This window comes from Aulonocara stuartgranti (assembly GCF_965226115.1).
Source record: "Aulonocara stuartgranti genome assembly, chromosome: 5".
NCBI lineage: Eukaryota > Metazoa > Chordata > Actinopteri > Cichliformes > Cichlidae > Aulonocara > Aulonocara stuartgranti.
In genome coordinates this window covers 38,478,534-38,495,481 of record NC_138943.1, presented here as the reverse complement: position 1 = coordinate 38,495,481, position 16,948 = coordinate 38,478,534, and the positions used below count along the sequence as shown (strand labels likewise).

Genomic DNA, 16,948 nt, shown 5'->3' with positions numbered 1-16,948 from the left:
CCTCAGGAAAAAAGAACAAGAAGGTGAGCTTGAAAACACGGCGTGTTCAGCAGTGTCTCCAGACTTAAACCCCATCGAGCTGGTTTGGGATGAACTGGACAGAAGAGTGAAAGCAAAGCGGCCTACAAGGTCCACATTTATGGGAACATCTGCAACAGATATGGGAGAATATTTGATTTCTATTGTAGAAAGAATGCCACGTGTGTGTTATATATACCAGGACTTCTCCAACTCTGGATACTTTTAAAACTCGTCCAAAGACCCATTTTTAATCCTTAACTTTTAAGTCTCTATGAGTCTGTCATTATTTTATTCTTATTATTTCCTTGATTTTGCTTTCATTTAAAATTTTATCTGATTATTCTATTGTACAGTACTTTGGTCAACAGTTGTTGTTTGTAAAAGTGCTACATGAATTAAATTGATTTGATTTCATTTTGATTTAGTGTATTTTATAGCTGATTTAATACATGGGTCAAAATCGACCCATTAACATACAGTGGGGCAAAAAAGTATTTAGTCAGCCACCGATTGTGCAAGTACCCCCACCTAAAATGATGACAGAGGTCAGTAATTTGCACCAGAGGTACACTTCAACTGTGAGAGACAGAATGTGAAAAAAAAATCCATGAATCCACATGGTAGGATTTGTAAAGAATTTATTGGTAAATCAGGGTGGAAAATAAGTATTTGGTCAATAACAAAATACAACTCAATACTTTGTAACATAACCTTTGTTGGCAATAACAGAGGTCAAACGTTTACTATAGGTCTTTACCAGGTTTGCACACACAGTAGCTGGTATTTTGGCCCATTCCTCCATGCAGATCTTCTCGAGAGCAGTGATGTTTTGGGGCTGTCGCCGAGCAACACGGACTTTCAACTCCCGCCACAGATTTTCTATGGGGTTGAGGTCTGGAGACTGGCTAGGCCACTCCAGGACTTTCAAATGCTTCTTACGGAGCCACTCCTTTGTTGCCCGGGCGGTGTGTTTTGGATCATTGTCATGTTGGAAGACCCAGCCTCGTTTCATCTTCAAAGTTCTCACTGATGGAAGGAGGTTTTGGCTCAAAATCTCACGATACATGGCCCCATTCATTCTGTCCTTAACACGGATCAGTCGTCCTGTCCCCTTGGCAGAAAAACAGCCCCATAGCATGATGTTTCCACCCCCATGCTTCACAGTAGGTATGGTGTTCTTGGGATGCAACTCAGTATTCTTCTTCCTCCAAACACGACGAGTTGAGTTTATACCAAAAAGTTCTACTTTGGTTTCATCTGACCACATGACATTCTCCCAATCCTCTGCTGTATCATCCATGTGCTCTCTGGCAAACTTCAGACGGGCCTGGACATGCACTGGCTTCAGCAGCGGAACACGTCTGGCACTGCGGGATTTGATTCCCTGCCGTTGTAGTGTGTTACTGATGGTGACCTTTGTTACTTTGGTCCCAGCTCTCTGCAGGTCATTCACCAGGTCCCCCCGTGTGGTTCTGGGATCTTTGCTCACCGTTCTCATGATCATTTTGACCCCACGGGATGAGATCTTGCGTGGAGCCCCAGATCGTGGGAGATTATCAGTGGTCTTGTATGTCTTCCATTTTCTGATGATTGCTCCCACAGTTGATTTTTTCACACCAAGCTGCTTGCCTATTGTAGATTCACTCTTCCCAGTCTGGTGCAGGTCTACAATACTTTTCCTGGTGTCCTTCGAAAGCTCTTTGGTCTTGGCCATGGCGGAGTTTGGAGTCTGACTGTTTGAGGCTGTGGACAGGTGTCTTTTATACAGATGATGAGTTCAAACAGGTGCCATTCATACAGGTAACGAGTGGGGGACAGAAAAGCTTCTTACAGAAGACGTTACAGGTCTGTGAGAGCCAGAGATTTTCCTTGTTTGAGGTGACTAAATACTTATTTTCCACCCTGATTTACGAATAAATTCTTTACAAATCCTACCATGTGAATTCATGGATTTTTTTTTCACATTCTGTCTCTCACAGTTGAAGTGTACCTCTGGTGCAAATTACTGACCTCTGTCATCATTTTGAGTGGGGGAACTTGCACAATCGGTGGCTGACTAAATACTTTTTTGCCCCACTGTAAGTGATGATAACAGAAAGTTAACACATGAGGAAGGATAATCACCAGAGAATGTCACATAAAAAGAGAAGATGTGTGCCAAAGTCAGCGGTATTGGTACCCAAAGGTACAGCTTCTGTATTTCACAGGGACGTAAAAGAGTGAGAAATAACTTTACTCAGAGATGTAGAAAGATAAGAAAGACAGGACAGGAGAGGAAGAAGAGAGCTTAGATTTAAAGGTAAAGACTGCTCAGTGGTGTTCCATAATGTGCAGATTTAAAGCTTACATTCAAGTTTTTATTTCAAATATTAGGTGTGTACGTGTGACATTGTTTTTTTTCATGTTGTGAAACCTGTTGCAAAACAATCTGAGGTACACTAACTGCTCTGTAAATACTGCATGAAGAGCTACCCTGCCAGATAAATAGGCTATTTTGCTGTAAAGAACAGTGTGTGACTGCTCCACATTGGCTGTAGTTTCATGGTCAGAGTTATATTACATCAAGTGCAGCAGAGATTCATGTGACTTTTAGCTGATGATGCTGCTTAAATCCAACGACTGAATTCCACCTTCATACCAACTTTATACCACCTAGAAAAACAGAAACATCTGCTCACATCTGGTTGATTTAAGTTGTGTACATCCACAAAGAGCAGCAGGTCAGCTGATCACAGCCTGTACACTAAGAAAATCTACCCCACACTGAGCCACTACAACGATTTTTTGGGTTCCCCCAATGGCTGAATCCCACTTTAACCCCTGACTGTATACATTTTCCCATTTAGAAGCAAAGTAAGACTCTCTGTGTAGGCAACAGAAAATAGATTTTTTTTTCCCCTTCAGATTCAGGCTGAGTATAATTAGAGTATAATTAGAATTTTTTAAAAGTTTGTATTCCTATCTGCTGAAAATATTTTATCATTATGTTAATATAGCACAAGGTTCGGGTAGCTTTGCATGAAAATAAAAACATCCTCCAAAACCTTACATTTTTCACAGCCTGTAATTTTCTTACTTTTGAATCAGTATTTCAAACTTTACTGAAGTATTTTTTTAGAATAGAATAGAATAATCCTTTAATTGTCCCACAAGGGGAAATTTGGTTGTAACAGCAGCCAGAAAGACACATATACAAACAAACAGTACACAGGACAGAAACATACACATTTTCTTTTCTTCTTACATATTTACATTAAGGACAATGGTTACTAGAAACAGAGTACTGTACAGTTATTAATTAGTGGGAAACTAGCGGATGATACCGTGGAGACAAAGACTATCACAACGTTTCCCAACCAGAAGCCATGGGTGGATAAAACCATCCGTGACGCTCTGAGATCCCGCACCGCTGCCTACAACACGGGACTCACGACGGGGGACATGGACCCGTACAAAGCCGCATCATATAACGTGCGGAGGGCGGTGAAAGAGGCGAAGCAGCGCTACGGGAGGAAACTAGAGTCACAACTCCAACAGAGTGACTCTAGGAGCCTGTGGCGGGGACTAAGGACAATAACGGACTATAAAGCACCAACAATCGGTATGACGAACGCGGCCGTGACTCTGGCAGACGAGCTGAACACTTTCTATGCTCGCTTCGAGGCTGTAGCTAAGGACTCCAACAATGCTAGTGCTAGCGGCGCTAACGGCTGCAGACAGGAAGATACTGCCAGCACCGGAAACGTGCTCGTCATCTCCGAGCATGAAGTAAGGAGAGCCTTCAAGAGAGTGAACACCAGGAAAGCAGCAGGACCAGATGGCATCCCAGGTCGTATCCTAAGAGACTGCGCATACCAGCTAGCTCCTGTGTTCACTGAGATATTCAACATCTCTTTATCTCAGTCGGTGATCCCCACATGCTTCAAAGAGTGCATCATTGTTCCTGTCCCGAAGAAACCCCACCCTGCTTCTCTCAATGACTATCGCCCTGTAGCCCTCACCTCAGTAGTGATGAAGTGCTTTGAACGCCTGGTCAGAGACTTCATCATTTCTTCACTACCAGACACACTGGACCCACTACAGTTCGCTTACCGTCCAAATCGTTCCACAGACGATGCCATCTCTCATCTCCTCCACACATCACTCACTCACTTGGACACTAGAAGGGGGAATTATGTTAAAATGCGCTTCATAGACTACAGCTCTGCATTTAATACCATAATTCCCTCCACACTCACCACCAAGCTGGAGCATCTGGGACTCAGCTCATCTATGTGTCAGTGGATCTCCAACTTCCTAACTGGCAGACCACAGGCAGTAAGGATGGGCGGACATGTCTCAGCCTCCACCACTCTCAGCACTGGAGCCCCCCAGGGGTGCGTTCTGAGCCCCCTGCTGTACTCTCTGTACACATATGACTGTGTGGCCACTACCAGCTCCACCACCATCATCAAGTTTGCTGATGACACCGTCGTGGTGGGCCTGATCTCTGATAACAACGAGACGGCCTACCTGAAGGAGATTAGGAATCTGGAGAACTGGTGCCAGAGGAACAACCTCCTTCTAAACGTCAGTAAGACAAAGGAGCTGATAGTGGACTTCAGCACTAAGCAGGAGAGGAACTACCAGACCCCCGTCATCAACGAGTGCCCAGTGGAGAGAGTGGACAGCTTCAAATACCTCGGAGTTCACATCACGCAGGACCTGTCATGGTCCTGTCACATCAACACTGTGGTGAAAAAGGCCCGACAGCGTCTCTACCACCTCAGACGCTTGAGAGACTTCCAACTGCCCTCCAAGGTGCTCAGGAACTTTTACTCGTGCACCATAGAGAGCATCCTGACGGGAAACATCTTAACCTGGTTCGGGAACAGCACCATGCAGGACAGACGAGCTCTACAGAGGGTTGTGCGGTCAGCTGAGCGCACCATCCGCTCCGAGCTCCCTGACCTGCACTCAATCTACAGCAGGCAGTGCTGGACCAAGGCCAGGAAGATCGTGAAGGACCTCAGCCATCCCAACAACAGACTGTTCTCTCTGCTGAGGTCAGGAAAGCGATTCCGCTCCCTGAAGACCAACACAGAGAGACTGAGGAGGAGCTTCTTCCCGCAGGCGATACGGTCTCTCAATCACACCACCACACAGTACTGACCCACACATACAGTTCTTACACACACACTGGACATTCTGGACATTGTTTCACTTCATCACTTAAATCACTTTAAGCATATTTGCACTGCACAAGACATAATGTGGATTGCACAACACTGGACATTATATTCTTCATTTCCAGTTAATACTTGTACAGCTGCTGTTATTGTGTATATATTTATTTATATTTCTTCATACATTCTTATATAGTTCTATACTGTGTATTGTGTATTTTGTTGTACAGTTATTTTATTTTCAACTTTAATTTATATATTTTATCTTATTCTCCCAGTTAAATTTACCCTTCATTCTAATTTGTGTTGTACAGTTATTTCATTTTTAACCTTAATTTATATTTTATTCCTTCCTAGTTAAATTTACCCTTTTTAATTCTTCATAATTATTTCCTCTTATTCATAGCCTTTTCCTTTTTTGTTTTCTTTAGGTCACGAGCAGTTGTCCAAGCATTTCACTACATATCGTACTGTGTATGACTGTGTACGTGACAAATAAAATTTGAATTTGAATTTGAATTTGAATTTAAATTAAATAAAATTAACTACAGGTAAGAGGCAAACTCAGGTTGTAGTGCGAATCGGTTGATTAAATTATTGCAGTTACAGCGCAGATGTAAACATCTATGTTTGTTGGGAGCAGTTTTGATTGTACAGTCTGACAGCTGCAAGGATGAAGGACCTGTGGAAACACTCCTTCATGCATCGAGGATGCAGCAGTCTGACACTGAAGGAGCTCTGCAGTTCAGCAAAATTTACATGCATGGGGTGGGAGACTCTGTCCATCAGAGATGTTATTTTGGCCAGAGTCCTTCTGTCTCCCACCACCTGCACTGGGTCCAGGGTGCATCCCAGAACAGAGCTGGCCTTCCTGATGAGTTTATCCAGCCTCTTCCTCTCAGCTGCCGATAAATCGCTGCTCCAACATACAACACTGTAAAAAGTGACAGATGCCACCACAGAGTCATAAAAGGTCTTTAACCCTTTAAGACCTACCATAGAACCAAGTCCGCCAGAGCTTATATTATATTTTTACATGCTGTGGAGCCATTTCTGGGAGCATTTCAAGTTGATATACATCAATACAACCATTATCGCCCAAATTTTAATAATATGTCTGCATTAAGTGCATAGTAATTACATATATTGCAAAAAAAAGTGCAATAAACTACAAAAAAAATGAAAATCGTTTTTGTTTTTTAACATATATTTCTAGTTAGAGAAATTTAAGAGGCTTATCCCTCAAAACTGTAAATACAAAAAGGTTGCACAAAATAGTTTCCCACCACAGGAAATTTATTTTAAGTGTCTTCATAGTTTTGTTTTTGAAATTCACCAATTTTTATATACTGCAGGAAAAACTAAAATAAATATTATGATGCAAATTTGCAAAAAAAACAGCATATGCATCAAAATAAAATATTTCCAGCAGTGCAATATGAGTCCGAAGCATCCCAGAAACGACACAGAAAGTCATAAAGTCAAACAGAAATTTTAAAAACACCAGTATAGGCTCATGAGGCCCTGATGATAAAAAACTACATATCCGCAAAATGACGTCACTTCCAGTTTCGGGCAGGACATGGAAGACATGCGATAGTTCACGCTGATGGACGTAGGAAGTGTTACAAACAGCTGATCGGCTCGGCAAACTGTGTTTCTGGAATATTATGTTTTTCTTGCTGCAAGTGCTTTTTATGCAGTTTTTGCAAAGCTATATGTGTCAGTCGTTAGAATTAGCCACCTGGCTAACCTCAAAACGGGCGTAGAACTGGTTCAGCTCGTTGGAGAATGCAGAGTGGGCGTTGGTCGGCGCATTGTCCCTGGCTTTGTAATCCGTGATTGTGCGTAGTCTGTGCCACATTCTCCGTGTGTCGCCCCGGCTGAAGTGAGACTCCACTCGCTCCTGATACAGGCGTTTGGCATCCCTCACCGCGCGCCGCACGCCGTATGAGGCCGGTTTGTGGGTGCTCATATCGCCAGTGGTGAGACCCGTGTTGTAGGTGGTGGTCCTGGCGTTCACTGCAGCACAGATCGATCTGCCCACCCACGGTTTCTGGTTTGGGAACGGTTTACAAAGCTTACTGTCTTAGTCTACGTCGTTGAGCGCGTCCTGTAGCATAGCTTCTGATTGGGCCGACCAGCTGTGTCCGCTTGGGGTGGGATGTAGACCACTGTAGCTATTACCGAGGTGAACTCACTGTGCAGTTAGAAAGGGCAACACTTAATGCTCAGGTATTCCAGAAGTGGCGAGCAGCCGGTGGAGAGAGTAGAAATGCTCTTGGGGTCACATCACTTTCTGTTTAACAAGAAACACACTCCTCCACCTTTTGTTTTGTTCGACTCCACCATTCTGTCCGTGCGGAGCATGAAGAATGAATCCGATGGAGTTTTGGCCTGGTCCGGCATGGTGGGGGTCAGCCATGTCTCTGTGAAGGACAGAATGTTGCAGTCCCTCATGTCACGTTGGAAGGTGACTCTTGCCCTCAGATCATCTACACTCAACAAAAATATAAACGCAACACCTTTGTTACTGCTCCCATTCCCCATGGGATGGACGTAGAGACCTAAAATTCATTCCAGATACACAATATAACCATCCCTCCCAAACAGTGGTCACAAATCAGTCCAAATGTGTGGTAGTGGGCACATCCGCCATATTGAGATAATCCATCCCACCTCACAGGTGTGCCACATCAGGATGCTGATCTGACATCATGAGTAGTGCACAGGTGTACCTCAGACTGCCCACAACAAAAGGCCACCCTGGAATGTGCAGTTTTTTGCGCTATTGGGGGTCTGGGGACCCAGAACCAGTCAGTATCTGGTGTGACCACCATTTGCCTCATGCAGTGCAACACATCGTCGCATGGAGTCTATCAGATTGTCAATTGTGGCCTGTGGAATGTTGGTCCACTCCACTTCAATGGCTGTGCGAGGTTGTTGGATATTCGTGGGAACTGGTACACGCTGTCGTATACGCCGGTCAAGCACATCCCGAACATGCTCAATGGGTGACATGTCCGGTGAGTATGCTGGCCATGCAAGAACTGGGACATTCTCAGCTGCCATCTGCCCTGAACAATGTGAACCATGATTCATCCGTGAAGCGCACACCTCTCCAACGTGCCAGACGCCATCGAATGTGAGCATTTGCCCACACAAGTCTGTTACGGCGACGAGCTGGAGTCAGGTCAAGACCCCGATGAGGACGACGGGCATGCAGTTGAGCGTCCCTGAGACGGTTTCTGACAGTTTGTGCAGAAATTGTTTGGTTGTGCAAACCAATTGTTCCAGCAGCTGTCTGGGTGGCTGGTCTCAGACGATCTTGGAGGTGAACCTGCTGGATGTGGAGGTCCTGGGCTGGTGTGGTTACACGAGGTCTGCGGTTGTGAGGCCGGTTGGATGTGCTGCCATATTCTCTGAAACGCCTGTGGAGACGGCTTATGGTTGAGAAATGAACATTCAATGCACGGGCGACAGATCTGGTTGACATTCCTGCTGTCAGCATGCCAATTGCACGCTCCCTCATTGCTTGTGGCATCTGTGGCATTTTGCTGTGAGACAAAACTGCACATTCCAGGGTGGCCTTTTGTTGTGGGCAGTCTGAGGTACACCTGTGCACTACTCATGATGTCAGATCAGCATCCTGATGTGGCACACCTGTGAGGTGGGATGGATTATCTCAATATAGCAGATGTGCCCACTACCACACATTTGGACTGATTTGTGACCACTGTTTGGGAGGGATGGTTATATTGTGTATCTGGAATGAATTTTAGGTCTCTACGTCCATCCCATGGGGAATGGGAGCAGTAACAAAGGTGTTGCGTTTATATTTTTGTTGAGTGTAGTTTGTTCTCCAACTACACTCAACAGAGACAGTGGTGCACGGTGCACCTGCTGTCTCAGTCTGTTCCGAACGCCAGCGCGTTTTCTTTGTTCTGCGCCTCGGGTGAACGTCCTGTCCATTGTTGTTGGCCGCGTTGCGTAGTATCTCGGTCGGCCAGGATGGGTGGGATTTAAAAGTGTCCAAAATTACATGTGCAAACTTGTTACCGATGTTGAGAAGGGATCTGCTGTCATAAACTATAAAACTAGAAGTTCCTGGAATGTATAACAACGTAATAAACAAGTAAAAAGCTAAAAAGTTGCATAGTCCGGAGCGGTCAGGAAGGTGTCTGGATGTCCTGATGTGGCTGTGCCATCGTCTACTCTATTAATACCTACTCAGATCGACTCGGCATTGTTTGCCACAGTTTTAGGGGTTTTCCATTAGGTTTTAGTACCTGGTAAAAGGTACTGTGGTAGTATCTGCTCGGCCAGGGTTCCACACGATCTGAGTAGGTAATAAAATGGGACATCTTCAGACTGCATGCCACCGATTGGCTGGTCAGTGGTATTACTCGATGAGTCATGTGAGCCTCTCATTTAAGAAAATTAAAACCACCGTTTTTGAAATGAAGGAACTGGCTACAAAAAAACAACAACACCGTGGTCTCCAAGTCTGATGAAAAGCCACAGATCGAGCACCAGATATATCGTCACTTTGACATCAACCTTTCTTGTAGCCTTCATGTCACATATAGTGGCTTGCAAAAGTATTCGGCCCCCTTGAACTTTTCCACATTTTGTCACATTACAGCCACAAACATGAATAACTTTTATTTGAATTCCACGTGAAACCTGGTGGACAGGGCTGTGGCTCCCCACACCCTCTAGCAGATCATTACATGTAGGAACCTTTTAAAAACATTCATGCTCACAGGTAAATGGCCTGTATTTATATAGTGCTTTACTAGTCCCTAAGGAGCCCAAAGCGCTTTACATATCCAGTCATCCACCCATTCACGCACACATTCACACACTGGTGATGGCAGCTACATTGTAGCCACAGCCACCCTGGGGCGCACTGACAGAGGCGAGGCTGCCATATCGCGCCATCGGCCCCTCTGGCCAACACCAGTAGGCAACGGGTGAAGTGTCTTGCCCAAGGACACCTTCCGATTACAAGGCAAACTCCCAACACTTGAGCCACGATCGCCCATGTACACACGGGTGCTCACACACACAAATTACACCCTTTTTGGCTCCTACCTTAAAGCACACTGTGCGCTGTCGATCTTATGTGCTGCACAATAATGTTTAACATTTAGTATTTACTGTTATATTCCCATAGATCATCATGATGTTGTTTATTCTATTGCTCTAGTCTTCTTCTGCTTGTTTTCTTTTTTCTCAACAGATGATCCAGGAAAAGAGGGGGGGAAAAGCAAAAAAAAGCAATAAAGCAGATTTTCATTGTCTTTTCTCTCTATCTCTTTTCTCCTTTTTCTTTCCCTCTCCTTCTGTTAACTTTCTTCTGAACTTTTCTTCTTGTTTTTCTTTCCCGTCCCCGACTCCAGTCTGGCCTGATTACAATAACTTAGAATAAAAATAACTAATAAAGATCAAATAAACTATGACAATCAAGTGGACCAGTATAGCAAAAGGCCCACTTGGGAAAGTAAATCTGTTGGGCATTTTTCTTGGCCTTCAGACAATAATTCTGATTGCTACAGTGCCAGACGGGACACAAAAAAAACAAAAAAAACAAAAACAAAAGGAATTCCAGGTGAAAGACCAACACAAAGTGGTGCACACGTGAGAAGTGGAACAAAAATCAGACGTGATTCCAAACATTTTTTTTACAAATAAATAACTGCAAAGTGGGGTGTGTGTAATTATTCAGCCCCCTGAGTCAATTCCAGCTGCCAGTCTTTTAGGGTATGTCTCTATCAGCTTTGCACATCTAGAGACTGAAATCTTTGCCCATTCTTCTTTGCAAAACATCTCCAGCTCAGTCAGATTAGATGGGCAGCATTTGTGAACAGCAGTTTTCAGATCTTGCCACAGATTCTGGATTGGATTTAGATCTGGACTTTGACTGGGCCGTTCTAACACATGGATATGTTTTGTTTTAAACCTTTCCATTGCTGCCCTGGCTTTGTGTTTAGGGTCGTTGTCCTGCTGGAAGGTGAACCTCCGCCCCAGTCTCAAGTCTTTTGCAGACTCCAAGAGGTTTTCTTCCAAGATTGCCCTGTATTTGGCTCCATCCATTTTCCCATCAACTCTGACCAGCTTCCCTGTCCCTGCTGAAGAGAAGCCCCCCCAGAGCATGATGCTGCCACCACCATATCTGACAGTGGGGATGGTTCAGAGTGATGTGCAGTGTTAGTTTTCCACACAGAGCGTTTTGCATGTTGGTCTCATCTGACCAGAGCACCTTCTTCCACATGTTTGCTGTGTCCCCACATGGCTTGTGGCAAACTGCAAACGGGACTTCTTATGGTTTTCTGTTAACAATGGCTTTCTTCTTGCCACTCTTCCATAAAGGCCAACTTTGTGCAGTGCACGACTAATAGTTGTCCTGTGGACAGATTCCCCCACCTGAGCTGTAGATCTCTGCAGCTCGTCCAGAGTCACCATGGGCCTCTTGGCTGCATTTCTGATCAGCGCTCTCCTTGTTCGGCCTGTGAGTTTAGGTGGACGGCCTTGTCTTGGTAGGTTTACAGTTGTGCCATACTCCTTCCATTTCTGAATGATGGCTTGAGCAGGGGTCCGTGGGATGTTCAAGGCTTGGGAAATCTTTTTGTAGCCTAAGCCCGCTTTAAATTTTTCAATAATTTTGTTGTTGCTCCCAGTATTCTCTTAGACAACCTCTGAGGCCGTCACAGAGCAGCTGTATTTGTACTGACATTAGATTACACACAGGTGCACTCTATTTAGTCATTAGCACTCATCAGGCAATGTCTATGTGCAACTGACTGCACTCAGACCAAAGGGGGCTGAATAATTACGCACACCCCACTTTTCAGTTATTTACTTGTAAAAAATGTTTGGAATCATGTCTGATTTTCGTTCCACTTCTCACGTGTGCACCACTTTGTGTTGGTCTTTCACCTGGAATTCCAATCAAGTTGATTCATGTTTGTGGCTGTAATGTGACAAAATGTGGAAAAGTTCAAGGGGGCCGAATACTTTTGCAAGCTACTGTACTAATTATGTCATGGGACGCTCATCAGCGTTGCTTTGAGGACAACCATGAACATAAGATAGTACTGGATTGTAATGGAGAACCAGGCGATCCAAGTTGAGTTGTGGCGATCCACGGTGAGTCGATCAGAGTAGGTACTAATGGATAAAGGGGCTCAAGTGCCCAAGTCCCAGGGGGAACAACAACCAGTGTGGAGCAGTGGGGAGGGCAATTATTTCACCCTCAATAACAATGTCAAAGAGGGACTAAGGCTCAGGAAGACCCACACCCAGGCCTAGTCCCACGCAGACAACACACACACACTCACAACTGCACAAAGAGACACATATCCTTCCACTCTCTGGGGCAGCCAGCAGCAACTCAATAACCAGATCATCAACCAACCCCAGCCCCAGAGAGGGGGCATATTACATCCTATAGATTAAGAATGAGATGTCACTCAAGTTCACATGCATGTGATGGCAGGGATGCAATAACTATCATTTTAATATTGGATCATCTCTGTATGGAAGCAATGACAGCGACAATGATGCTATGACTGTTACTTTTTTGTAATGGAAAACCACTTGATCCGAGTCAAGTTGTGGCAATCTGTGGTTAGTCGATCTGAGTATCTACTAATGGAAACGGGACTTTAGTACAAGCTCTCTTGGTTGTCTAAACTAAAGCTATAGGAAACGTGAAAAAAACATGTTTCTTAAAAAAACTGATGACTGTGATGATGCCTGTCTGCCTTCACTGATCATGTATTGCTTTTGTCTTGTCATCACAGCTGCCAATATTAAATTCCCAGAGAAAGAAAGACAGCTTCTTCTGGCTTACTTTTTTGTGGAGTTATTTGCATTAAGTTACAAGTTACCAGAAGTTCCAAGGCACTGTTTAAGCAAGTATCTTTTGACTGAACTACTCAACAACCTTAGTTCTCGTGACCTTATATGATCTAATTGTTTCAAAATCAGTACTTCTGTTTCCAGATCTCAAGAACAAAGGTTTTCAATTCTTTTTCTGGCATGGCCACCCTCACCAACTAACGTTCCACATTCAACAGTAAGGTCTAAACAGGTGGAAGTTAACTTATAGACAACAGCAAACTTATATTTTCCCAAAATCTGTTAATTTACTGACCTGACAGGCATTATAAAGGAGCTGGTGCTCAAACTTCTTGATACCCAGGATCTGCTGGAACATCTCATATAGTTGGTCCTTGCTAAGGATGAGTTCAGAGGCAGCACTGGTTGTTACACGCTGCTGGTGTTTCCTGGGGTCCTCTTCACCTCGGTAGATGGTGTCAAATTTAGCAATCCAGGAGCTCAGCACTGTTTCTTTGCTTAGCCCATCAATTTCAGGTAAGCTGCGCACACGTTTCTCTATGTGCTTCTTAAAAACCTCCCGAGAGTCACTAGCTGAGCAGCCGCCACTCTGCACCATCCGGGACACACGGTCACTTTTCAGGAACACCTGCAATGAATTTGCAAACCATTAGATCAGTTTGTTTTAAAGTAGGTTTTACAAGAGCACAACTTTAACATCAACTCTTGATACACACAGGGACTTCTATGTTAATTAAATAATAATTAACATAATAGAACGGGGGCGATCGTGGCTCAAAGAGTTGGCAGTTTGTCTTGTAATCGGAAGGTTGCCGGTTCGAGCCCCGGCTTGGACAGTCTCGGTCGTTGTGTCCTTGGGCAAGACACTTCACCTACCGCCTACTGGTGTTGGCCAGAGGGGCCGATGGCGCGATATGGCAGCCTCGCCTCTGTCAGTCTGCTCCAGGGCAGCTGTGGCTACAACTGTAGCTGCCTCCACCAGTGTGTGAATGTGAGAGTGAATGAATAGTGAAATTGTACAGCGCTTTGAGGGCCCTGAAAAGTGCTATATAAATGCAATCCATTATTATTATTATAATTACATGATAGGATTTTTTTCTTTTTTTATTGCAAAGGATGACATTTTTTGCCTAAACCTAACAAAACAGTGACTTAAGTACAAATCTGCACAACATGTGGACTCTTTAATATGTCATTTTAGAATTAGGTTATTTATCTATAAAGAATTGAGTTTTGACTTAATTCCAGACCTTCAAAGGTCTTATAGAGTCAAGAGCTTGCAGGTCTGTATAAAAACAAATATGTTACAAAAGAGCTTGCAAGAACTTGGTGAGAAAATTTGTAGAATAAAATATGACAATATGTAAAAAAAAATTTAAAAAAAGAACCAATTAGAACATGAGGCAGACTCTTTCTCTCTCTCACCACCTTGCACATACACCACAATGTGTTTGTGTCAAAGCTCTATTTTGGTCCATTAGATGAGATTAGCCAACTATACATATGTTCGGCTAACTAGATATCTAGCATTCCACATGCTGCTGTGACCGTAGTTTTGGCTTGGATATTTGACAGACATTCAATCTACATGGAAGCAGCGCTTATTCAGTTTTCCCCAGTGCTGGCAGTAAAGGAGGACACTGAACCATTCCCTACTTACTTAGGGATTGTAATAACCTTTAACTCTGACAAATGTTGTTTACCTGCATGCTGACTTGCCCATTTTTATAACAAAAAAACACTACGTTGATTATGTGTGCATCTCTGTTTCCCAGGTGCATTTAAAAGGAAGAATTTCCACACCAGATTTCACAGACACACTTTATTTGCACATTTCCAGGACCTGTCTTGGTCTTTTATGTCTTTATTTCAGTAATTTTTGGGGCTTTCAAGAAATTTCATCTTCCACCCTCACTGAACTTGCTAAAGCACAAGAAAAACAGGTATTACTTTATATAATCATTTTAGACATTGATTAGCTCACATCTATGTGGTGGCTTTTTGACTACAACGCAGTTGTTGCTTCACAATGACTACAGTTGGTAATTGTGGATGGATTTCAAACTTTAAAACTTTCTAGCCTGATTTGTTCTTCACTATACTTATCAACCAGCTTGCTCATGAGCCATCTATCAACTGTCATTCCCTCACCTACCACTTGCCTACTATCCTTTTAGTCACAGACCGAACAACTTTATTTAATTTTCCTGTACCATGCTATCATGTATTTTACCAAGCAATTCTTCTCACACAGTCAGATATATATTTCTCTCAGTACAAGCTTCACTCATGCACCCAAAACAGGAACTATTTTCTATGTCTCCACTCATTCAACCCTCTCTTGTACTCTGTTCACATGTGAAACCAAATCATCTTTCCCTAATCTAAGAACACTCAACTAATTTGCATATTGACTCATAGCTCTCCCACTTGGCCAAACAACAGAAATGCATATTAAAAATATTACCGCAAAATTAAAATTTCTTCATACAGTAGTCACCGGTGTTGCTCAATCAGCAAAAGACCTCTCACAATTTACTATTTTAAAACTAAATTTATTGTTTGATCACTGGTTGGTCATAACAGTCTGTTTTCCTTTTCACAAAAGTCAACCTGTGTTCGTCCAACTTGCAGAGCTATTTCTCAGCGATGGATAACCTCAGCATCTGATAGCAAGTGTCTGTTAAATCTACACTATTTAGCATTTATGTGATATATTAGCATTCATGAGTGTAAGCTGATCTTCATTGCATGTATGGATTTGTATTCAGATTAATGCATGCATATTGGCGTGGAGCTGTGGATGCAAACTTTCTCTCCCAGCTCCTGATTCTCTCCAAAAATAATTTCATATGTTTCTATTTGTGTATGTATGTTTTCTATTCATTTATGTAATTATTAGTTTATTTCTTTATATCTTTATTTTATTTACCTTTCTGTTACAAGGGTCTGGACACTTTCTCAACCAGTCAGCCTCAATTTTCAACCCAATTTTCATATGCTCTCACTTTAACAACACCAGCCTTCATCTCTCATCCAAGCCCTCGTCTTCTCTTCTCACAGTTGCTTCCTGCTCCCTGAGATCTGCAGCAATGATACGCCCAATGAGCTGTTTCTTCTTCTCTGTTCGTTCTCTCTTCTTTTTTTCAGTCTCTTATTTTGCCGGTTAACTCCCAGCATGGCAAATGTGAAACTCAGACAGTCCCATCAAGTCCATCCACACAATGATGTCACCTGTAAACTCCCAGCTTGGGATTAAGAACGCATGCCTCCCTTCACCATGGTATTTGTACATGCTTCTGGACCCTCCAGAGTTTTAGGTCATTGTTGCTGTCTGTTCTCTGTTGTTGATTCTTGAAGTCGACTCGGTTGCTCTGGAGCTGCCTTTAGTCTTCAGTGAGAGTTTGACCGTCCTTGAAGCTTCTTCTCAAGATAAGCACAGGATGAAGCTGTGAAATTTTCAGCCCGTTTGTCGTTCCAGTTATGTTAATCTATCATTCTGCCGCTGTACTCATGGAGGAGGTTGAGCCAAGTCCATTAGTATTAACACACTAAGACATTTGTTTAATATCATTTTCATCACTACTTATTAACACTTTCATTCTCTAAGTCTTCTATCTACATTTTAAAACGTCTCTCTCTCACTCGTTACACACACATCAGGCAATTTCCTTTCAGACTGCATGCAGACATTTTCACTTCCTGTCACAGACACACACACACAGCGTTTTTCATGCACACACACTCTTCACATCACTGCATTTCCTGAGTTTCTTCACCCTAATCAAACTCTTGTTACAATGTTCACACACTATATACTGTGCCCTCTGTAATTCTACTCACTTTTAATATAAAACGAATGCACCCTCAGCCACGCACACAAACTGAACAGCTTC

The 16,948-nt window shown here is 43.3% G+C and overlaps 1 protein-coding gene across 1 annotated transcript in view; it reads right to left on the bottom strand.

Moving 5' to 3' along the window:
- The window catches only part of LOC309707029 (calcium-dependent secretion activator 1), a 254,314-nt gene extending 237,632 nt beyond the window's left edge, over nt 1-16,682 (bottom strand). The window contains exons 1-2 of the mRNA XM_082534125.1: nt 15,985-16,682; nt 13,348-13,680 (exon numbers count right to left, since the gene is read on the bottom strand). Coding sequence (XP_082390251.1) covers nt 13,348-13,680; nt 15,985-16,050 — 399 coding nt within the window. The 5' untranslated portion in view covers nt 16,051-16,682. The remainder of the gene's footprint in view (nt 1-13,347; nt 13,681-15,984) is intronic.
- Between the last annotated feature and the right edge of the window lie 266 nt (nt 16,683-16,948).